Source organism: Yarrowia lipolytica, chromosome 1B, assembly GCF_001761485.1.
Source record: "Yarrowia lipolytica chromosome 1B, complete sequence".
NCBI classification, from domain to species: domain Eukaryota; kingdom Fungi; phylum Ascomycota; class Dipodascomycetes; order Dipodascales; genus Yarrowia; species Yarrowia lipolytica.
In genome coordinates this window covers 2,383,908-2,406,261 of record NC_090771.1, presented here as the reverse complement: position 1 = coordinate 2,406,261, position 22,354 = coordinate 2,383,908, and the positions used below count along the sequence as shown (strand labels likewise).

The 22,354-nt window shown below is 47.8% G+C and overlaps 9 protein-coding genes across 9 annotated transcripts; 5 read left to right on the top strand and 4 right to left on the bottom strand.

Annotated features, from left to right (window-relative positions):
* Positions 1–547: 547 nt before the first annotated feature.
* YALI1_B24051g (uncharacterized protein) lies at positions 548–1,162 on the bottom strand (the record flags this gene model as incomplete). Its single annotated transcript, XM_501062.3, has 1 exon — positions 548–1,162. One exon carries the CDS (start codon positions 1,160–1,162, stop codon positions 548–550), a length of 615 nt encoding a protein of 204 aa, XP_501062.1.
* A 782-nt stretch (positions 1,163–1,944) lies between these two features.
* Positions 1,945–3,774, top strand: YALI1_B24043g (uncharacterized protein; the record flags this gene model as incomplete). The annotated part of the gene is made up of 1 exon (XM_501061.3): positions 1,945–3,774. The coding sequence occupies one exon, from the start codon at positions 1,945–1,947 to the stop codon at positions 3,772–3,774; it is 1,830 nt and encodes a 609-aa protein (XP_501061.3).
* A 656-nt stretch (positions 3,775–4,430) lies between these two features.
* On the top strand, positions 4,431–4,997 carry YALI1_B24018g (uncharacterized protein; the record flags this gene model as incomplete). The annotated part of the gene is made up of 1 exon (XM_501060.3): positions 4,431–4,997. One exon carries the CDS (start codon positions 4,431–4,433, stop codon positions 4,995–4,997), a length of 567 nt encoding a protein of 188 aa, XP_501060.3.
* Positions 4,998–5,427: 430 nt separating this feature from the next.
* YALI1_B23981g (uncharacterized protein) lies at positions 5,428–8,151 on the bottom strand (the record flags this gene model as incomplete). Its single annotated transcript, XM_501059.3, has 1 exon — positions 5,428–8,151. One exon carries the CDS (start codon positions 8,149–8,151, stop codon positions 5,428–5,430), a length of 2,724 nt encoding a protein of 907 aa, XP_501059.3.
* Positions 8,152–9,648: 1,497 nt separating this feature from the next.
* Positions 9,649–10,338, top strand: YALI1_B23966g (uncharacterized protein; the record flags this gene model as incomplete). Its single annotated transcript, XM_501058.3, has 1 exon — positions 9,649–10,338. The coding sequence occupies one exon, from the start codon at positions 9,649–9,651 to the stop codon at positions 10,336–10,338; it is 690 nt and encodes a 229-aa protein (XP_501058.3).
* An 882-nt stretch (positions 10,339–11,220) lies between these two features.
* Positions 11,221–12,348, bottom strand: YALI1_B23939g (uncharacterized protein; the record flags this gene model as incomplete). The annotated part of the gene is made up of 1 exon (XM_501057.3): positions 11,221–12,348. The coding sequence occupies one exon, from the start codon at positions 12,346–12,348 to the stop codon at positions 11,221–11,223; it is 1,128 nt and encodes a 375-aa protein (XP_501057.3).
* A 628-nt stretch (positions 12,349–12,976) lies between these two features.
* YALI1_B23933g (uncharacterized protein) lies at positions 12,977–14,335 on the top strand (the record flags this gene model as incomplete). Its single annotated transcript, XM_501056.3, has 1 exon — positions 12,977–14,335. The coding sequence occupies one exon, from the start codon at positions 12,977–12,979 to the stop codon at positions 14,333–14,335; it is 1,359 nt and encodes a 452-aa protein (XP_501056.1).
* Positions 14,336–18,354: 4,019 nt separating this feature from the next.
* On the top strand, positions 18,355–18,633 carry YALI1_B23879g (uncharacterized protein; the record flags this gene model as incomplete). The annotated part of the gene is made up of 1 exon (XM_501055.4): positions 18,355–18,633. The coding sequence occupies one exon, from the start codon at positions 18,355–18,357 to the stop codon at positions 18,631–18,633; it is 279 nt and encodes a 92-aa protein (XP_501055.4).
* Positions 18,634–18,640: 7 nt separating this feature from the next.
* YALI1_B23866g (uncharacterized protein) lies at positions 18,641–19,685 on the bottom strand (the record flags this gene model as incomplete). Its single annotated transcript, XM_068282118.1, has 2 exons — positions 18,641–18,700; positions 19,023–19,685. The coding sequence occupies 2 exons, from the start codon at positions 19,683–19,685 to the stop codon at positions 18,641–18,643; spliced, it is 723 nt and encodes a 240-aa protein (XP_068138219.1).
* Between the last annotated feature and the right edge of the window lie 2,669 nt (positions 19,686–22,354).

Sequence of the window (22,354 nt, the reverse complement as noted above, 5' to 3'; positions counted from 1 at the left end):
TGTCTACCTCAGCCTCTTCACCGAATAACATGGCTTTACATCACATTATATCCTCTTCCTTCCGAATATGATCTGGAGTTGCAACAAACTGAAACCCGATTTACTCCATCCGAGCTCTTCGGCAGTTAAAAAGCGCGTATCTCCGCCTTGGTTATCCTCTCTAATCTTACTCAAGCATGCATTCCCGTAATGGAAGTCTCAAACAGTCCCCTTTTGTCTCTGATTCTTTTGAGCGCAGTTATTTCCTGGGGATACCTAATTCATCAATGCAGACAGAGCCATGGTGCCTTGGAGAAATTGCTTCATTGTCGATATCATGGGACATATCTGAACAAGGAGAGTTCTTGTACTCTAGTCTCCTGATTTGTTCACTCATCTCATGAGACCAATGGCCCCGTTGACGTGCATCTACCACGCAACTGTCTAGATTACAGTGGCTTCAACCCATAATCAACCACCTTCCATTACTATACATATTTTCATGCTACTATCATCGAGCATCATTTGATCATCATCCACCTCCAATGTCTCTCTTCCCTTCCCCAGCTTAGAGCATGTCGTCCAGGGACTTCTCAGAGTCCATCTTGATGAGCTCAAACATACCCTTGGGCATGATGGGCTTTCCCTCGGCGTCAGTGACGTATCGGAAGGGCATCTCAGTGCTCTCGTACTTGGAGAACTTGAGTTCCGGGTAGTCCACGTAAGGGATCTTGTCAATGGGGATCTTGTCGTCCACCACCTTCTTGGTCACCCGCACAGCGGTGTCTGTGGTCATTTGGAACTTGTCCAGGTTTCGGCCGGCAAATCCGTACTTTCGAAGCTCGCCAGTCCGATCTCGAGGAGGATGGTCACCGAGAATACCTCCAAACAGGAAGATGTCGAACTTGTCTCCGTCCTCAGGAGAAAGAGTCTCTTCAGCCGAGGGATCAAGAAGACAGACCCGGGACTTGTCAAAGCTGGGGATGACAGTCTCGAATTTGGTGATCTCAGTCTCGGTGCCCTGGACTTCGGCCTTGATCAGGATCTCGGGAAGCTCTGTGCCCTTGGGCAGAGAAGAGAGGTAGAACTTGTCGGAGCCGACATCGGAGGCGATGGCGGCGTACTCGAGCTTGACCCAGTCGGAGAAGCCCTCCTCCATATGTTCGATGACAAAAGTGGACATGGTTAGTGTGTTTTAGGGGTGTTGTGGGGGGGACGAGTTGGTGAAAAATAAATCAGAGATAAGATGCACCCAGAAAGTTTATTTGGAGAGTAGTGGAGGAGGCGAGGTGTCGACCTACAAGTAGGAAGATGAAGAGGAGGGAGTTGGAACGGTGGAACGAATTAATAGAATATGAACATATATCTTGTTCAAGTTCCACTGCAATCTGTTTCGTTCTCAGCAAGTTAGAATGTGCAGTGTGGGCACACTGGATTGACTAAAAGTGGACATGACGAGCATGAGAAGTGATGTGGAATACAAGTGTTCATTGAGGCAGAGGTATGACCATTGATGTATCAGGTTTCCAGAGTTCCTATACAGCTTTTTTATATAGTTATATATATATATCTGGCTTGTACGAACTTTTGATCGTCAGGCTCAATACTAGATGTTTAGTTAAGGTCTTTGGCTATCATAACATTTCAGTTGGCATTTAGTTGGCTTTGGTTGTTTTTTTGCAGTTGAAAAAATTGGGAACAACTTACTATACACACTGTAGGAATACCACTGCAGCTGCCGCTCAAAACACACACAGATAATGTCCACACTCCTTTTAAACCCTCCAAGCTCACCTTCTACATGTAGTCTTATCCCACCTCACTGCCCTTCGAACTCACCACACTCATCTCAACTACATTGTCCTGTCACACTTGCATAACCCTAACCCACTGCATTGGCCCGCCTATAGCTAACCACCAAACAGCTGCTACTTCTACATCACAAACTACGATACATCTTTTCCCATGGTTCTGGAAATTGACAACAGCTACCATGCGGCGCACATTCCCACTTACCCGTCCCCTGAGGAGAAGCCTCTGATTCCAGATCAACTGTGGAACCTCTTAATCCAGGGCTGGATCCGAGTAGCGGAGCAACACCTGATCCGGGTCTCAGACGATAACCAGCGGGTGGAGAACGCCGACATTCTGGAGATCTCGACCTGGATCGACTCATATTTGAAGAATACGGAGGAAGATCAAGACGCAGACCCCAAACTCAACTATCTGGTGTATCAGCTGTGCTTGACATGTCCATTTGGAGTTGTTCTGAAACCTCAGAGCGCCTGGCGGTTTGTGCTACGATACTACGCCAAGAACAGTCGGCCAGTTCTGAATCTGCTTGGAGGAAACCCCGATCTGGCCGAGATCGCAGCTATGGGTCTATTGGAGCACGCTAGAGCATTCCCTCAGCAATACACACAGTACTATGACTCTGACGGAGTCAGCAATCTGGTAGTGCTTCGATCTCTACTTGACACCGGCAACAAGGACAAGTTGGAGCCTCTCAGTCAACTGTTTGTGGGACAAAAGTGGCTGGTTAACACTTTAGCAGCATTCCCTACGGAAACCAACTACTCTCAATTGACACAAAAACAGAAGGATCTGGCCAGGGCATTGCTGTATATTGTTTCTACATGTCTGCTTTCGATTCCCTATATTTCATATTTCGAGAAACTGATGCGATCTGCTCTGTTTCTGGATCTCAAGAAGAAGTACCATCTGGCCGCAGTCCTCCTATGTGCCACCAACTTTGTGGATTTGATCCAGGTCAAGTTTTCAAAAGCCGCTGGTTTTCAAGGTGTGATCTCCGTGCTCAACATTGAGAGAGATCGACTGAGTGAAAAGCCTCAGCTGAGATTCCCCGTCACCAAGACAAAGAATGACTACAACGACTTCTCTGTCGTTGAAGATGCAGTCGCTTCGTCGTCAGCAGCAGAGCCATCCGACGCGGATGCCCATACCATCATGGATATGTTCCCTCAGTTTAACTTGGGCCAGGCTAAGACTCTTATTCAGCATCATGTCACCACAGAGGGAGCCATGGAGTATATTCTCAGCAACCCCGATGTAATGGAAAACCCCAGTTCGATTCCTGAATGGAGCAGTCGTGCCACAGAGGGTGCCCCTGCGGTTGAAATCTCAATGGACGAGTATGCACCCATGCCAGTTCATGCCGCCAAGTCTACTCCCAAGTATATCTTTGGAAAGAAGGAGATCTCCACGTCTCTCAACCCCGACGAAGATGCTAAATCTGCCAATCTTCAGCATGCTTTGCGTATGATCTACGAGAGTGATGAAGATGAGAGAGACGACACTTACGAGGGCATGGAGGGAGGCACCGAGGAGGACTCTCAGGCGAACGCCAAGCTCGACAAGATTCAGCAGTACCTGTTCCAGCTGTACTCTTCCAACAAGCAGGTGTTTGATAAGCTTGATCGTAAGAGCAAGGCTCGAGCTGAGCTCAAGAAGACGACTGAGTGGTCCGACGAGCAGATCGAGGGCTGGGCAAGGATGCTGGAGCGAAACCCCCGACAGTTCAAGATGCTCGAGAGCAAGCAGCTGGAGATGGGCGTGTCTAAGAACGATCAGCCCGTGGCAGAGGAAAAGAAGGACAAGGAGAAGGGCAAGGGAAAGGGCAAGGAGATGGAGAGAGAAATGACCCCCGAACAGGCTGCTGCTAGACAGAAACAGAAGCAGGCCCGAGATAGACGGCACAAGACGCAGAACAAGAGCTCGACACATCATAGAAAGAGCGGACATGACCGGAAGATGGGTAAGGCAAACTTTGAGTAAATAAAACCACCGAAACCAGCTTTTTTGAGAGATTTGGCCTACTGTATGTAATCATAACTATTTAATCTAGACTAAAGACCAAGTAGCTGCTTGATTGGGTGATTACACTACGTTTCTTTGTAAGAAAAAGGCCTCGTTGAGTGTGCAAGTAGTACTTGCTCCCCTGCTTGGTTGTGTTCAGCTTCATCGGATTGCTCTTCTGCGTCTAAGTCGTCTCTGTGGTTATTCATCCAGTGATATATGCAACGAAAAGAGCAGCCAAGATTACAAACCGGTTTCTGGGCACCGTATTTGCTGCAATACAAGGACCTCCTCAATAACTTTTCATGTTTCAGTCTGTAAAGAGTATGTCCAGTGTAGCACAGCACGCCTTTGCGGTTGGCCTTTTTTGCGAACATTTTGCAAACAGCAAATCAGCTCCTTGTAAAGTGATGATGACTCGTTCAAATTATTTTATCATACCTCCAAAACAGCCACCTCAAACTCATCCAGAGGAGTATCTCTCTTGTTGTACATGGCTTCAATAGAGTTGACGGGTAGTTACAGTAACGTGCAGCCATAAAGCGAGCCAACGTTATCAGCCCAGTGCCTGAGCTAACCTTGCCGTTACTTGTAGCAACAGCATACACCCGCCACCTCAACCACCAGTTCAAAAAATGCCCGAAAAATCCACCACTACTAGCGAGATTCGATCGGAGATCTCGTCCGCCTCCAAAGACATCTCCTCCAACGCCCCAATTGCCCTCAAGGCCTCGGGAGTCTTCTTTTCTGGACTGGCAGCTGGAGGAACCCTCATCACCACTCTGTACCTAAGACCCATCTTCAGCCAGATGACCACCAACGCCGCGTATACGGTTTTTAATTTCGTCTACGGCGTCGGCAAGGTGGCCTTCCCTCTGTTTGCCGGTCTGGGAGCTGCTTCTTTCGGAGGAGCCGCCTACATCGAGTCTCAGAGAACACGCAAGGACGTGACACCTCGAAAATGGTACAACCCCTCGTCAAGCACACTTCTGGCCTACTCCGCAGCTTCCCTGGTGGCCATTGTTCCCTACACTCTAATTGTCATGAAGCCCTGTCTCACCATGCTGTTTGACCGACGAGGAGAGGTGGTCAAGGGTGAGGATATTATGGATTTGTTGAACCTCTGGGCAACTCACCATCTCGCCAGAGTTGTCCTCACCTCTGCAGGCTTCCTGGGTGGTATTGTTTCGTTGCTGAAGTGAGCAATGATGTGACTAACGTCTTCGCTAGCTTCTCAACAATACACCGCCCTTGGCTTCCCGGCCAACTACAATTCCCCGTATATATTAAATCAATTATTCCCTACTGATTCCTCAAAATCACGGCTTGTATTTAGGGAGCACTCTGGCATTCCATCCAAAACATTACTGATGCTTAAGAAGGAACTCTCTGGTAAAAGTACTGCTACTTGTAGAGAACGGCAGAACCGGCTTCACTACAGCAGCTCAATTGTTGTATCTAGAATGTATTTTTTCTAGCCTGTATATTAATATATGCGCTCCAGTGATCGAGTGACTGGGCACAAGCTCTGTACCCTGCAGTGCGTTCATCTATGTACCATGAACCCCGTCTAGCAAACGCTGCTCATTCTGAGACTCACACGTTCACAGCAATTTCTTGCATGCGCGTTCGTTATCTGGCAATGTTCTCCACCACAGCCTGCTCTTGGGGTGTCAATCTCTGCCAAATCTCATAGAACCCTCCCACATTGTTAGCGGCTACGGTCTGGAAAAACTGTTTCAGGACACTCATGGTCTCCTTGTTATCAACCAAATCCGCCTTGGCATCATTCTGAGCCCAGTGAACTAACTCATCCAGTCCATCGAGTTCCTCCCACTCGTCGTCTCCCTCGTCCACCTCTTCCACTGGCACCGCATGCCCGCCTGCGTTTGACTCCTGCTCCTGTCGATTAATGTCGTTTTCGCACGATTTGAGATCCTCAATCAGCATCTCTATGATCTTCTGCTGTGCCGAAATCTGCTCGTAGGTCTGCATTCGCTTGGCCATGGACCGAGTGACAACCACGCCGGCCTCCACAGGAAGAGGACGGCCATCAACAATCATCTCCATGATTCGGGGGTCTTGCAGCTTGAACAGAGAACCAAGAGCAGTCACAGAAGGGAGAGAAGAAGTTGACGAGTAAATGAACTTCTCAAACCAGTTCTTCAACAGAGCCTCCAGACCGGTCTGGACACCCTTGGGAGTCTCAAGCTTCATATCGGCAAGCAGATTCACCACACTCTCGGGCGACTCTTCGATGAAATGACAGAAGACGAGAATCAAGTTTGTGACTTGCAGAGGCTTGTCGGCAGTTCCCAGTCGTCTGGCAGTAGCATCCAGAATCTCTGTGCTGATAGCACCCAGCTCATTGTGGTATTTGTCGATAACAGTCGTGATGAGCTTGCCAATGAAAATAGGAGCATTATCTCCCAGGGCAGGGTTGAGCAAGTGTGCAATATACTGCACAACAACTTGTCCTCCTGACTCGTTACCGACCTTGTACGCAGCGATTTCAGCCGAAGCTCGCTCAACCAGAACCTGAAGAACTGTGGTAGTTGATTGAAGCACATCAGCGTCGCCAGAACGCAAAAAGGGAATCAGAGCAGGGAAAAAGAGGTTCACAAACCCATGGGGAAGAACCTCGGTAGGGGAGTTGTTCATAAGATTGGTCAGAACGTCCATGGCAGTCTCAGATGCAGAAGTATAGCCTCCCTCCGCCTGGTTGAGGAACTTTGTGATATAGGGGGCACATTGTTCGGCGATAGAGAGGTAGTCCTGTTCAGAAACGTCACGGGACATGTGGTCAATGGCCGAAGTCACCTGTTCTCCAGTCTGCACGTTACCCACGTCGTCTTCAACGATATCGAACAGCAGGGGGATCACATTGGGCACATTGGGCTGCTTTCTGACTGCCACTACCAGAGCTTCACAAAGAACTGCTGGAGTATCGTCATCAGCGTCAGGAGCAAGTCTAGCCACTGTTTGGACAATAGTAGGGGCACTCACATCAGGAGTAGAGTCCTTGATGAGCGCCAATAGAGATGCACAGGCGGCCAGATCGCTTGGATCATCAGGTTGGCAAGTGTAAGGATCACACAGGTAAGCTCTAGCTCTCAGAATAGGTTCATTAGAAGTAGCACTTTGAGCAACGAGGTCAGGAAGGCCTGCCTTTCCGTTACAGAGATACAACCAGGACTCCACGTCCAGCCAGTTATTATGGGGCACGTTCCAGTTAATGTTGATGTACTCACACCAGGTCTCAATCACCTGCAGAGCGTTGTATCTGAGCGAGGTACCGAGAAACAGGTCCGATTCTTCCGTCACAAACACGTTAAAGTCCTCCCAGGACTCGATCTTGGGGCCTGACAGAGTAGCACACTTGTGAATGGCGTGTGTCCATTCCTCCATGTACGACGACTTGATGTTGGTGGCCACAGCAGTTTGGGAAGATGCAATGTCAATAAACAGCAGCAATTGGGCCAGAAATGCGACCAGCTCGTCGTCCGGATTCTCCAGAGTCTGTCTGTAGACGTTGGCTGCCTTTTGAAGGGTTTCCAAGCATGCCTGGAATACTGGCAAGATGCATTCGGCGAAAGGCTTCGGGGCAAAGTTCCGGAAGTCCTGCAGAGCCAGCACGATTTCTTTGTTGAGAGAGTACGCGTCTTTGTTGATATCTTGCTGCAAGATAGGCACGAAGAGCTGGCACCAGCCCTGAATGGCGTGGTACACAGTTTCGTTGTTAGTGTCTGTCATGGCGAAGAAGTTCGTAGACACTCGCAGAACAGCGACAGCTTCGCACTTGACGTCGTTTCGAGGGTACGAAGCGACCACCTTGTGTAGCATGGTCATAATCTGGTTAGCAATGCCGAAAAACTGGATCTCCGACAGTGTGTCTGCAAATAGTTCTTTCAGTAGTTGCAGTCCGCCCATGGGTGCGGTTCCGGACTCGATCAATTGGACCACCTGGTCAATAAGAGTGGGCCATTCGTCTGGGAACTCGCAGAAGGCGATTTTGGCCAGGCACTGGGCCGCCAGGTTCTGGGTGTCGTGGTCGGCCAACAGAGGGCCAATGAGTGCAGTTTTCACCCGGCTCTTGACATCTTCGGGAAGCGGGTAGCCTCCAAACTCCTCGTACGCAATCGACCAGGTCTTCAAGATGACTCGTCGTAGCAGCTGCAGGGCCAGTTGTCGTGTTCCCGAGGGGTTGGACCCGTCGTCTGATTCAGAGATGAGAGCTAGAGCAAAGTTGGCGGCGTGTTCAGGTGAGGTCAATGAGTCGAGTTGGGCCTCGGCGGCCTTGATCCGCGCGTTATCCGGTGCCTGGATGTCCAATAGAAGCTGTTTGATGGACGTCATGGCGTTGTACTGGTAGTAATTAGCTTAGGGGTAAATTTACGTGATATCATGCATACTAAAATATCTGGCGGATAGGGTTTCGCGTTAGGGCAGCAGCAAGTCACTTGGAGAGGTGGAATAAGAGACTGGGGAAGGCTGAGAAGAGTTTGAGGAGATATGATACGAACTGGGGTCAAGGATCTGATGACTAATGCAGAGTAAAAGGGTGTAAATTTGCAAGCCGTGATTCTATTGATTTTTTGACAGTAGATTTGGATTTAGGAGACAGTTACGTATCTTTCTTTTGATACCATTATACATACTCATACATACTGTACATGACTTCGTATGTTGACGCGGGTTTTTCTGTGGACAGTTTAACTAAAATGCAAACTAATTAAAACGAGGTCAACTAATCTTCTTTCTTCTGTATATCCCCCATAAAAGTCGCTGTATTTTGCGGAATGGAATCAAACAAAAACTAATGATATATCAATGACCTAATTGATCTAATCCGCTTACTAATTTCATCCACACTCCTCCACACCCCCTCGTACTAGTCCACTGATACGATGCACTGATAACGGTTATTTATCTCCGAACGGTGATATATTTTTTCGTGTCTCACACAAGGCATTGGTTTTGATATCGCTGGAGTCTCCAGGGTTAAAGGAGTTGATTCAGGTGTATATCTTTTGAAAATCCACAGCAAACCCCGAGAAACGATGTCCAACGACTTTCTTCTTTGTGCGAACAAGTACATGCGACGGATTGTACTGACGGTAGAGGATTCACATCACAGCAATGAACGGTGCTTCTACGCCATGTACTTGTACACTGTACTTGTACTTGTAGGAGTTTGTAGGTACTGTACCTGCAGAACCGGTATCATATTTCACACCAATTGTCTGGAATCATGGCCCCTATATTTCGTCAGTGCCTAAAATCGGCGTATCTGAGCCACTTGTACGTACTGTAGCGGCCCATAATATCACTGGACAACCTCCACTCCACCTTCCTCTCAGCATGCAGCCACCCATGCACCAATTGTCCTATCATTGTGTGCGATTGTGCAGCAGTTTGAGTGTCAATTGTCAGTGCCGAGCATCAGATCTCAAGTAGTTTCATATAAAATACTTGCTGAAGTCCGTCTTCTCGTTCTCACCTATTAGCAGCCCAATTCACCACCTGTCTCTCTTTTATAACCACTTTTATTGTAGCCCTCCATCTTCTCCAAGAACACTCCAACAAGTCCGATAAAGTTCTATATGACCGCGCCTCCTTGGATGTAGACCAGGAGCTCTAGAACGGTGTAGGAAAGGGGTAGATGGGGTGGGTTTTTTTTATTCTGGCCAATTACAGAAGCCTTTCTGACTCACTGAACAAATGCCCGTCTCTCTGAGCTCATTATAAAATCCCGAAATCCAGACACCCCAAACACCTAACCCTATTGACACCTCATTAATAACGCTCAAGGGCTTAGACGCAGCATACCGTAACTACGACACTCAGTACAACATGTCTTCAGACGGAGCCTCCCCCTCGGAAATCCTGCTGGACGCGGCCCGCCGAAACAACGTTGAGCAGCTCGAGAGCGTGCTCTCTGGAGGCGCGGCTCTCATCAACGAGTCGCGTGACCCTCTGGGCAACACGGCTCTTCATCTTGCTGCTGCCAATGGCGCCTACGACACCCTGGACCTGCTGCTGGACCAGGAGGGCGTCGAGGTCGACCCCGTGAACCGAATCAACGGCGACACTCCACTACATCTGGCTGCCCGGGCCATCGCCAAGGCTCCTGAGGTGTCGGTGGCCATTATCGACATGCTGGTTGATGCAGGCTCGGACGTGAAACACGAAAACAAGGAGGGGCTCAAGCCCATCGATCTGGTGTCAGAAGAAGACACACAGCACGGAGAAAGTTTACGAGCAGCCGAGATGGCGTTGCTGATGGGAGATGGTGGTGAGTACAAACGGGCACTACCGCGCCAAGCGGTGAAGTGTGAGAGAGCGCTGGGTACACCTAGCGAAGCGAAGACGGACTATCCCACAGCTTGCCAGACTAAATCTGCACGGATCACCATGACTCAGTCAGAGACGCAAAATCATGGCGATTTCATACACCCTGCAACAAGGCAGATTGTGGTTGCTGTCTGCGTCAATGCTGTTCCTTGTAGATCTATCTGTGTTGCCTGTGTCATGTATGCTTAGACAACGCGTGGAGTGTGGAGTTGGGGAAGGCTATATTGTGTGGTGGCTGAGAATTGGTTGACGGAGCCTGAGGAGTGCTACGGTCAGTTGTCTTAAAGGGAAGCAGGTGGCGCAATTGAAACTATTAGACGGGTAGATCGCTATCAGCTCTTTTTCTAAATCAATTGCTTTCTTGTAAAAGCTGTTTTTTACTACCCCATCTGATACCCCGAGCCTTGGAAGCCATACATCATTCCAGCATTCCAGCTAAATGATGTGCGCATTGGAATGTGTTTTACTCAATTCACATTATCTCAGCTTGATGGTGCCTCTATGGCTGTGATGTTACTACGGCCTTGTCCCTCACGGCGCGTTGCGGTGGCCATAGCTACTCTACTCGCCAAACCCGATACTACAAGTCACTCGCTCACAAGATTCTTCGCTGCACTCTGAATGACACACCCTTCATTCGATACTAACACAGACGACGCTGGATTCATTGGCGAAGAAGACGACGGAGGCGAGTCGGAATAGACTGCCCGGTACAATACAATTTTGTAGAAGTAGATGCATATATGAGCAACAAAACAGAGGCCGAGTGATTTGCTATGTAAATGTAGGATGGTTGTTAGTTCAGGTCACTTGTGGCTATTCTATCTGCTTGTGTGTGGCTACTGCATGAAGAGGTGGCTTCATGGTCCACAATGGATAACCGTTCAATACTATAGTATGTACTTGTATCGAGCTATCGAACTAGACTAGATCATCATCTGTGTGTGAATCAATGCATTATAATGTTCTATTTGTTCTCCAATGTCCAGCAATAAGACTGCGCTCGAGTGAAGCCCCTTCGTTCAGTTTGTGATTCAAGTATCTTAGTTGACCCCACCGAGTAACCAACAATTAGTTGAGAATCCCCGGCTGAATATCGCCAGTCTCCTTCTCATTGTCACCACTCAAGCGAAAATTATCTTTGCAAGTGCAATGCCAGGCGTGAAGAGCTGTATGGCCCATCTGGATTTTCTCTGTACGGCCGACACAGCATTTGGCGCTGTAGTAATCATCGAACTGCGAATCTTTCAACAACGGTTTAGTCGCCATCCAAATGGCCTGTCTGGATACCTTTGATGCGCTTTGTGGATTCATGTTTGTCGGTTTATGGCCCATTTTGACACCATTCAAAACCACCTCATTCCCTGTATTGATTGTCCAGATGATACTACTGGCCGAGGGTTTCCTTCCGGGCTCCTGAGAGTATGCAAATGTAGTATCCGTGGTGATTGTGTCAAAGTACCGAGGCTTTGGCGCTGTGCTCTCCACTTCCTCTCCGTCCAAAGTCCGCTTTATGCCCTGTTCCAGTCTGTCTCTGAACGCTCTTTTGATTCCAATATCATTACCAGCTGGAACCACCAATTCATCGAGATACACCTGCTCGAAAACACGCTCTACCACTCCCATTACCACCCCAGTATACTGCTTCATGGCCAGCTTGTCGCTGCAGCTTTTAGACAGAGTCATAGGTGAGTCCCTTCTGCCTGGTTTGGTGCGCACTCTTCCAGTTGTGGTGTAGTATTCTCTTCCACGAAGCACACAGTCTTGAGGAGCAGCTCCCCAGTCATCATCCGCGTTGTCCTGTATGCATTCCATGCTTGAATCGCCACAGGGAAGCTCACTGATCCATAAACTGACCTTGAAATGTGGCTTCAGTCTCCTTTTCCCGCTCTCGAGAGTCTCGACGTACTCAGATTCGGCCTTCTTGCCCTCCTCAATTAGAAACACGTTGAATGCCCGTAAAACGAGAATCTCAGCATGCATATCGTGCAGTAGAAAGCCATTACTACACGATAACTTTTCGTCTGGGGTGGCCTTGACACCTGTGCAAAGACATACACAGGTGGACGAGTCATCCATGGTGCTAGTCAGCACTAGTCCTGCTAGAGTCGTCCATTCGGGCACGTTGTTGGTGCGAACCAGCGGCTTCCCCTTCTTGGGTAGAGAGTTGAACTTGTCTATCACAACCTGGGGTATCATGCAACTGTGGAGGGTATATGGAGATTGATCTGGAAGGTCGGTCGTATAACAATCACGTACTGTATAAGAAGCACGGCTGTCTGGTCTGTTTCCTGATGCAGTAGCTCAGAAGAGGTATATATTGAAGTGTCGTTCTGTTGTGTATAAAAGAATCGACATGAAAAAAGTTTCTTGTTGGAACTTCTACATACAGTACAGATGGGGTTGTGAGCAGAAAATGGAATATTTCAGTATCTAAAATGATGAGTTTCAATGGTTTAAATTATGAGTTTCAATTATTTTATTTATCATTTCGAAAATATCTCTCAATATCTTGATTTTGCAGAGATCTAAAACGTGATCTTCAATATATATCCACTTACAGTGCACCCATTTACCATGTCTCCTCAAAGTGGGTCAAAAATGAGCCAATTAAAACGGGAGAAAAGAAAATATACAACATTAGACTCCTTTATGTTTATTCTATAGACAAAAATCGTCATTCATCTGCTTTTTTCTTTTCAAAAATCTCTACTTTTCAAGCCGTCTCCATAAGCTCCAACTCTAAAATCAATTTCCACTCACTGTACGTGACGCGTCTCATGATCTAGTACAAGCACTCATCAACACCACACTACACCACACGACTATGGACGCCAAAGAGTACCTGACGGTGGCGATTTCCGGCGAACAGCTTTCGGTCAGCTATGCGATGCTAAGCCGCAAATTCGACATTGCACCGAAACAGGCTCGCGAAGTACTCACCGAGTACGTGGAGTCCAACAAGAGCGACAACTCGCTGCACGTCACATACTGCCTGCGAGGCGTCAAGAGGCACGGTGTCTCGACGATTGAGCTGTGTGACGGCTCTGAGATCGCCACAAAACGATCCGAGTTCAACGAGCCTGTTTCGCAGCTCATTTACTCGGTGTCGGCCTCTCCAACCACCACGACCATTCTCTATAACATGGCTCTTGAGGCGTCGTCTATGGGTCCTAACAAGTTTGCCATTGTGAGTGAGCTTGTTGAAGGCGTTGATTTGACTCCCACCAAGCCCGTCATAAAGGATGATTCGCCTCCTGTGGCAGCAGCTGCTTCTAAGCCCCTTATTACGACTGCTCCTGCCAAGAAGCCTGCTGCTAAACAGAAGCCCAAGCTGGATTTCTTTGGTGGTAAGAAGAAGGAGGCCAAGGAAACGACGCCTGCGAAGCACGAGAAGAAGGATGATCACAAGGAGGCTGTGAAGGACGTCAAGAAGGAGACTACACCCATCAAGGAAGAGAAGGCGGCACCCGTCAAGGAGGAAAGGAAGGAAACCAAGGCACCCAAGGGCAAATCCGTCCTAGACGCAGTCAAGGAGGGCAAGAAGAACGAACCCAAGCCCAAGGAGCCCGCGCCTAAGTCAAAGAAACAGCTGGAGGCTGAAGAGGCCGAGAAGAAACGACAGAGGGAGCTGGAGGAGGCATTGTTTGCAGACGAGGATGAAGATTTTGATATTCCCGTGAAGCAACCTGTGAAGAAGGAGGAGCCTGAAAAGGAGACCATCAAGGAGGAGCTCCAGGAGGATCTGGAGAAGGCCGAGAAGGATACATTGACGGATGCCCAGATGATTGCTGGTGGGGAACTCGACGTTACCACTGAAGACGTTGAGATGGGCGACGATGACAATGGTAACAAGGAGGACGTTGAAATGACCGACGTCCACATGACTAACGACGGAGAGGATGTTCATACCACAACCACCACTGCCAAGAGAGGAAAGAAGAAGGTGATAAAGAAGGTGCAGGAGCTGGACGAGGACGGATACGTGACTTACAAAAAGGTTGAAACGTGGGAGTCATGCGATGAGGATGAAGACGAAAGTGGCCTCAAGGAGGAGGTCAAGAGGGACGTGAAGAAGGAGGTTAAGAAGGAAGTCAAGAAAGAGTCGCCTGAGCCAGCAGCAGGAGCCAAGAAGAGCAAGAAGGCGAATAAGCAGAGCTCTCTGATGAGCTTCTTCAAAAAGTAAATGTACCACCGAGTATTAATGCATGTCATAGATAGTGGAATGGTTGAGTGGCGCAAGTTTGAGGGGGAGATTACTGTAGGTGCGAATGGCTGTGTCTCTACCTGCTGCTTGACTCAAGGAGGTGCACCTGAAGTTCAGCGTCAATATATCTGCATGAAGTGTTCGATATCCGTTCAAGCGAGATAAACAAGTAACAAGTACTTGCAGTTCTTCGTTTCCCTATAGTGATCTATTTCTTTAGTTCGTGCTCGTATTAGTCGTACCATGAATTATCATAATTTGTCGGATCTATACCTCTCTAATATGGGTGGCCTATACCTCGTGACAGAAGCAAATAGTTCGTAGTTATCATCCACACGATCTCTTTCATCTGATGTTGTGCCCTCTACACCCTAATCTCGGTCGCACTTCTGATCTGATAACTTTTATCAGATTACGCGTGACGTCATATAGCACCATCTACAAGTAGCGCTGCTGGGTGTAACTCACAGACCTGTACAACTGATACCATCTCCTCTCTATGAGCAGCTAATTAGTCCAGGTAAGACACTAGAGACCCACGCACGTGACGGCAGTTACCCGGTCCAGTCAGACTATCTAATCAAACTGAGATTGAGGAGAAAGTGAACACCAAAGCGTAGGCGAGTACGACGAGGTACCTCTATAGGGTAGATTTGGGGGCTTGAGCGAGTTGATTGGGACCGAGTGACAGCAGCGATCTCTCGCTCAGCTCATTCTTGCTCTTGACGGCTCTTCTTTGTTCCTGCCATCCCATATGTTTACCCCATTCAGCATTCATAGGGAAGCTACAGCTATACAAGTACCGGAAAACAGCAGACTAATTACAACCCAAACCGGAAGTGTGATTGCCATTGAGATGAAAGCAAGGCAAAAAATAATGGCAGAAATTAATCAACCCGGCCGAAATTGATAATATCGATGAATCTGGCGCGCCTAACGAGAATACCTGCACATCTGATAACCGAACACCACCACAGCCCAGTAGAACTACACAACCACCGACTCTCGACCACTTCCAACCCCCCTTCTACACTCTTCTCTGCGACAACACACAATCACCTGGCATGCGTCCACGCTGCAAAACACGCCGCCACCAGGAATGCGCGCTTTACGTGTTTAATGAGCTACGCGTAAAGTATAGAGTTGGAGATAACGATACCTCTAAAGCGAGATTGAGAAGGCGTGTGGGGAAATGGAAACATGATCCAGAATCAGCCAGCTCACATGACCACATATGTATAATATTTTCCCACCAAAAAAAGCCACACCCCACTTCTCCACCACTGATCCCTTCCTCCCTCTCGACCCTACCTCTTCACCCGCCTCAACTCTAACCTTGCACTCGCTTGGGTCGTATCCCATCTGATTAAAATTATCAGATCCACATGCATCCTACGTGCATCATCTTAAAATGCCAGGTGGCACCTGGTAGGTCGCAACTATCTCGCGAGCGCGAAACCACACTGGAAAAAAACCACCCTCAATGGATTCGCCTCACTCGTGGCTACACAGCACTCAGTTTGTTTGTTATATTCCCGTTCGGGACAGCCGAAATTGGGCGAAGTAATTAAACTCTATTGCTGGCGTAGATATCTGGGTGTGGAGGGACGCAGTGGAATCTGTCGAGAGTTCCGAGACTTTAGCTGGATTCCTCGCGTCTAGGCGGTCGAGTCAACACCCTTAAAGTCCAATTCGGAACACTATTTCCAAAATTAGACCCCCACCTAGTGTTTCTGATTGTTTAGATAACGGACCTTTGAGACATCCAGATGGAGTATACTACAAGTTCGTTATATCAAAAGTATGCCTCTGGTACAAATAATCCACTGGTCTTGCTCTCATCTGCTCACCTCTCCTATATCGTTCACAATACTCCAAAGTAGCGGAATCTCGCATACCGTCATACAACTTAAACAGAAGCACCCGTTGGGTGCATCTGCGACGCTAATCAAACCGAAACTTGCGCCCATGTCCATGTGTCGCATTCTATGGCATTGTATGTTTATGGTACCTCATGTAGCGTATTTGGGTTTATGGCTGTGTATGGGTGTGATTTGAGGTGTAGTTATTGAGAGCAGTGGGCATCTGATTAGAAAAATGAGTGCATTAATCAACTCTGCTTGGTTTCAGCTCTCGAATCATATATTCAGATCGCAAAACTGTTGAGCAGTAATCCTACAAATCCCTACCCCCTTTCCTACAATCATAATTCTCCATCTGAACGTTAATGGTTTGTAAACAAGACGGCAATATGGCTGTGAAGACGGATTTCGGGGGAAATTTGCAGTTATCTTACCAAACTAGACGTTCTTATTCTATATTTCATATCAGTTTCTCTTCAGCTCTTTCTGGCGACTTTTCCAGCCACTATTTCCGCCTCTCAGCCCACATTCAAGCCACCAAAAGCTAGGTTGGCGCACTGCATGACCTTGCCTTAGTCTGCAGCCACTTTGATCGGCTAACTTTTGGAGATGTGTATAACACAAGTATATAAGAGGGGGCGTTTGTCCCGGGGTGTTAGCTCTGCAGTCTTCCCACTCCTCTCTTCACCGTCTTTCACACACTCTTCGCCCGTCTTCTGACCACGCCCGTCTTCTGACCACACCCGTCTTTCACACGTCTTTCACACGTCTTCACAGCCCTCCACGCAATGCTCCGAATCGCCTCTCGACCTCTTGTCAACACTGCTCGATCTGCCCGGGTGGCTCAGACAATGCGAAACCACTCCACACACACTACCCAATCGTCCAGCACCCTGCTGCTGAGCTATATCGGCCTTGCCTTTGCCGGCGCCTTTGTCTGGCCCCTCAAGGAGTCTCTCCGACACTAACCATCAACCACATTGCCTCATCCTCTCATTTATCATGCCATAATTTATCTATTTTATTCTCATTCAAAGCGGTGCCACCCACAAGGTTGTTCCGTGGGATGTCCGTACTGTAGGAGGGAGGAGGAGAAGAGATTGCAGCAAAAGTGAACTTCAATCCAAGGTCGTATCTGTTATCGCCCACACGCCCACACTCCCACACTTGACCCTGATAGCGCTGTACCAGCGTCTGATAGGGTGTCGTTAAAGCCAGGACGGGCCCGACGATGAAAAGCCGTTGAATTGAAACAACCCCTACATTTAATTTCCAATAATAATAACCCACCAGAACCACGTCACTCCTGATAGTTGCATCAGCTGTAGCTAACGCAATAATTTCTGTCATTACCCAACACTGTACCTGATTGTCCACATGATGTCAACATAAAGTTCCAAACATAACCTTGACGGCGGGGAGGGGGAGAATGGAGAGGGGATTAGGGCCTGTTTTCGTGTGACAATGTACTGATTTTTTTGGATATTATTGTTCTACGTACACATTTACCTGGATTTGGAACTTCTGTAGATCTTCACGGCCATTATTTAGCCCTCCAGAGACACCCCCCAACGCCCTCTGAATCACCCCATTTCCTTGTCTCACTTACAATCCCCAAGGTTATCACGTCATTTTTACGCATCACACGCGGGGATCGAACTGGGGATGTTGACTAGTGTTAGAGTATATAGTATAGTATGAAGGTTGGTTTAGTTAAAGAAATAGTTAAAAAATTACAAGACGTGATACGTGAAAAAATACCTCTCTTAGACCCGAGACACCAGCCACACCAATATGATACCAAATATGTACTCTTCCATTACACTTAAACCCGTTGGACATTCATATATCCATCCTCTGCTCAAACTAACTTCACCTAACCCAATGCTTGCTACTGAGGTAGGCCAGATCAAGGCACCATCAGGTCCTGATGAAATACTGTCCAACTTCTCCAAAGACAAGATAAACACCACAACTGTATTCCTCTCGCTGCAACAAATCCATTGCTTTTTTCCAAATCCCCGCACCTCTAAAACTCGCTAAACTATCTTCAAAAAACACCTAAATAGCCTCCCCACTCCACCATCTCACGCCTGCAAACTCTCAGTGTCATTTTCCACACCCCCAAACCCCATCATGAGCCCGCAAATGACCACCGAGCAGGCCGCTGCTCTGGAGAAGAAGGAAATCCGTGAGGACAAGACCCCCAAGGAGCGCAATGGCGTCCCTCTGGATGACGTAGCTCTGCAACAAGAAGGCAAACCCCAGGCTGCTGAGGCCCCGGGAAACCTCGCCAACTACGACATGGTTGAGCCCGAGGAGGACGTTCCCATGCCCAAGAATGTGCCTCTTGATGATGTGGCTCTCAAGGAACACGGAGACGTCAAGGCTGCGATGGCCCCTGGAGATGACTAGAGTGGAATCAGCATGGATCACAACAGGAGATTATCGTGCTTGATCTTATAGCATATATGATCAAGCACTATTGGCATTGTATACTACGACTAAGAGATGAGTTATGATTGAGTGTTGGGAGTCAGTAGATTGCGAGTTGCTGTAGCTACAGTTGATATACCAAAGGGTCGAGATAAATGTGAGGTCTATTGAGTCGATCACGATCGATATGATATTGATGGAAATGACTAAAAGTGAATCAGACAGTCAGTTTGTTGGTATCAACATTGTTGAGAGTATTTCCAGCTACTGTGTGTATTATAATAGATCCCTCTCGTTTCTCTTTCAATTCTTTATTAATATAGTTAGTAAACAGATGGGCTCCACCGTCTTCTCGTCTAGGATTTCACCTCAGGAAGACCAAGAAGACCTCGAATGGCGTTTCGGGAGTACAGAATGGTATCTCGGACGTTTTCAATAGTAGGGAAGCCGGCCGCCAGTTGCTGACTAACGCTCTTGAGAGTGTTTTGGAGGTTCTTAAGGTCAGCAGCCCAGCTCTGAGCAGACCAGTCGGAGTTCAAAATGGAGTCGGTGAGCTGCAAGATGGCCAGACCGGCGGTGGTAATAAAGCTCTTGAGTCCAGATTTGATGAAAATGTCGGCAAAGATCTTGGTGAATCCTCCAAGACCGTTGTAGCTTTGCAACCAAGAGACGAAGTCGTTGAGGAAGCCCTGGGCCTGGAGAAGGAAGGTGGTGATGGACTGGCTGAGGGTCTTCTTGTCTCCGTTCCAGAAGGCTGTAAAGCTCTGGGTGAAGAACTTAATACCCTTGGTGGTGATATCTCCAAACAGGTCGATGAGAGTCAGCACGTCAGAGATGGCTCGCTCCTGGACGGCAACGGCGTGGAAGTCGTCAATGAACCGCTTAGTGATCTCCTTCTGATCCTCGGAGGGGAACTGAGCAAGATGACGAGAAGTCAGAAGATGCAGTCGGCTGAGAGTGTCCTCAGCAGCAGGAGCTGCCGAAACGACGGAAAGGCAGGCAACAGTAGCGAGTTTGGAGATACGGACCATGGTAGAGATGTATGGGAAGCAAACGGAAAAGTCTCTGCGTCTATATATACCCGGTTTACCGATTTCTGAACATTTATAATGTCTTGTTGAGGACTCTCCAGGTTAGTAGCACCACTAGCTAGACTAACAGGGGTATGGTGGGGTTATTGTGATAATGGGGGGGGGGAACGTGGTGGCAAAGGGGGAGACTGGAGGGAGAGAAGCATTGCCCTCCTCTTACCGGTATCTTGCAAACTGGAGATGTATGGTGTTTGAGGGTGACATATGTCATACCTCATGTTCAACAACTCTTCCTCGCTGGCATATCAAACAGGCTGTCTCGGGTACTTACAATAAAAGTACAGTACGACAATGATACAACCAATTCATTGTTCTTTTTTTAGTCTGAGTTTTCCAAAAGTCGACTTCATCACTGCCTACAAGTACCTGGCTGGTATTGATAGCAGGGCAATTATACCCCAGTATCAGAATAGCTCATGTACTATTTTAGTCTGAAGTGAGGTTTTGAGTGGCTAACCGAGGGTAGGAGATTTTCACCACCCCAGTTTGATTCCTTCTTCTACCTTCCAGGTTGTCCTGGTTATATGTCATGTCTATACGAATCAGTATGTTGCCATCTGTCTCGTATTTCGTTCGTATTTCGCTCGTATCAGCAACTCAAACATACTTAACTGTGAAAATCAACAGCCTGTACAAACAAATTTCTAGCTAATGACGAACTAACGGTTTCACCAACTTAGCCCAACTTGCAGGGGTCCCCCGTTAGCTCCTGCTAGTGTTTTACCATAACTACTTGCCTGGAATATCCGTACAATTGGCGTTCTTTATGACACTCTCAACTGACACTTAACGTCACATCTGGCCTACGATTGTCTCATAACAGTACCCCATGTACTTCCCACTGGTTTCACCAATGCACTTGGTTGCTGGCCGTTAAAACGAACAGTTGAGGTGGTTATGGGGAGCCAGAAAAGATTGGAAGTTGACATTAATAATTCTCTCGGCATGATGAACAATATGTGTCACTCTCAAGTATCTTGTAGCAGCAAAACTGACCAAAATAAGTCCCTGACATCTCCATCTCGCATGTGTCATGCTGCACACCCCACACGCGCTAAAGTCGCTTTGGAGCTGCCCTTTTGGGAACAATATAGTGGCCTAGATCTGAAGCCACCATCAAGTCGCTCGCTTTTGTTACTCAACCTGGGTTCTTAATCGGCGCTAAGAAGGACTAGTGGGTGCTCCTTTCTGTTAGTCAATAGGTGGGGTCGGTTATTGTTGCCTCCGTGAGAGAGGTAGTTTGCGGCTTTTGAGTGTGATGCTGGTACTACAAGATAACGAGATCCACTGTTCCCTGATGTAGTTCCATATCAATTGACCCCTACAGTGCATGTAGAGTATGTACTGTAGAGATCATGTACTGAAGACAGGTCTCTGTCTGATCTGGGCGTCCCATGGATATGAGACAATTCCCAGTGGTTAGGAGTGGTTAGGGAGGTTGGTGTTTCAAATTTGGCCGTCTGATCTCTTCATTGATCTTTGCAAAACACAACTAATCTCATTTCATTTCATTAATCTTTGTCACCAACACCAGACTCTTTACACATTGAGTCAACTTTTTTCGAAGCCGAATTCTCCAGCTCACGGAAAATCTTCTGATATAATCATACCTTCGTGTCTCTATACTTGTTAGCTCACTATGACCTCTTGCTAACTCATGCTCAGGCATCTCTATATCAGCGAGGTCGGCAATTCCAGCTGGATTCGAAGATGCTCCAGCAATACCTAGTTGATACTTGACTTTGATACTCGAACACTACCACTGTATGTTCTCCATGACCGTCCAAGTCGATTTTCCCTTGTACAGTATGTACATACCTGTCTGTTGATGATGGCTCTGTTGATGACGGTAGCTCCGTTACTGCTAACGAGGGGTGGTGTATCATTTCTGTGACTTGTTTTGTTGGTTAAATCTGGAATGCCGCTCTGGAAAAATCCCTAGAATGACTTCACTTGTTCACTTGTCTCTCCCCAATCTCACTTTGCTACAGTCCCTTGTTCTACAGAATGGAGATCGAGATGACCCCTGAGCCTACCATTGGTCTTTTGACAATTGAATACATGTACCCGTCCGCGAGCAACGACGGTTCCGACTGAACCCCAACCAGTGCGACTGTGCCTTCAGTCTATCCAACCTGAAAACCGGGCGTACTGTACACAGTAGTACGTACAATACTACAACCCTTGATCGCAAACACTTCATTGTATCTATAGATTCATGTAGACAAAGAAACCACCCGATATCCAGACCACCAGATATCAGACCACCAGATATCCAGACCACCAGGAATCACCACAGGACTCTCATCCTCTCTACAAACAGCCCCCCATGTGGCCCTGTCTATTTCGAGTTTTTCCGAAACTTTCTAATCGAGCGCCGGTTACTGGTCGATCACTATTTATAGTTATGGAGCAAGTGTTAAGCGAGGTTTCTAGGGTGTCTTCTGTGGGCTATTTATTGGGCGAAAATGAAAACCAACACAATAATTGTGCTCTATGAGCTACTCCGAATCGATTGACATAGCTCATTACCCGCCTACTGTTCTCCTTCGCTATCCACGGGTCACCCCCTGATGAACCTTGACGATGGGCGGACGTGGCTGAGCAGG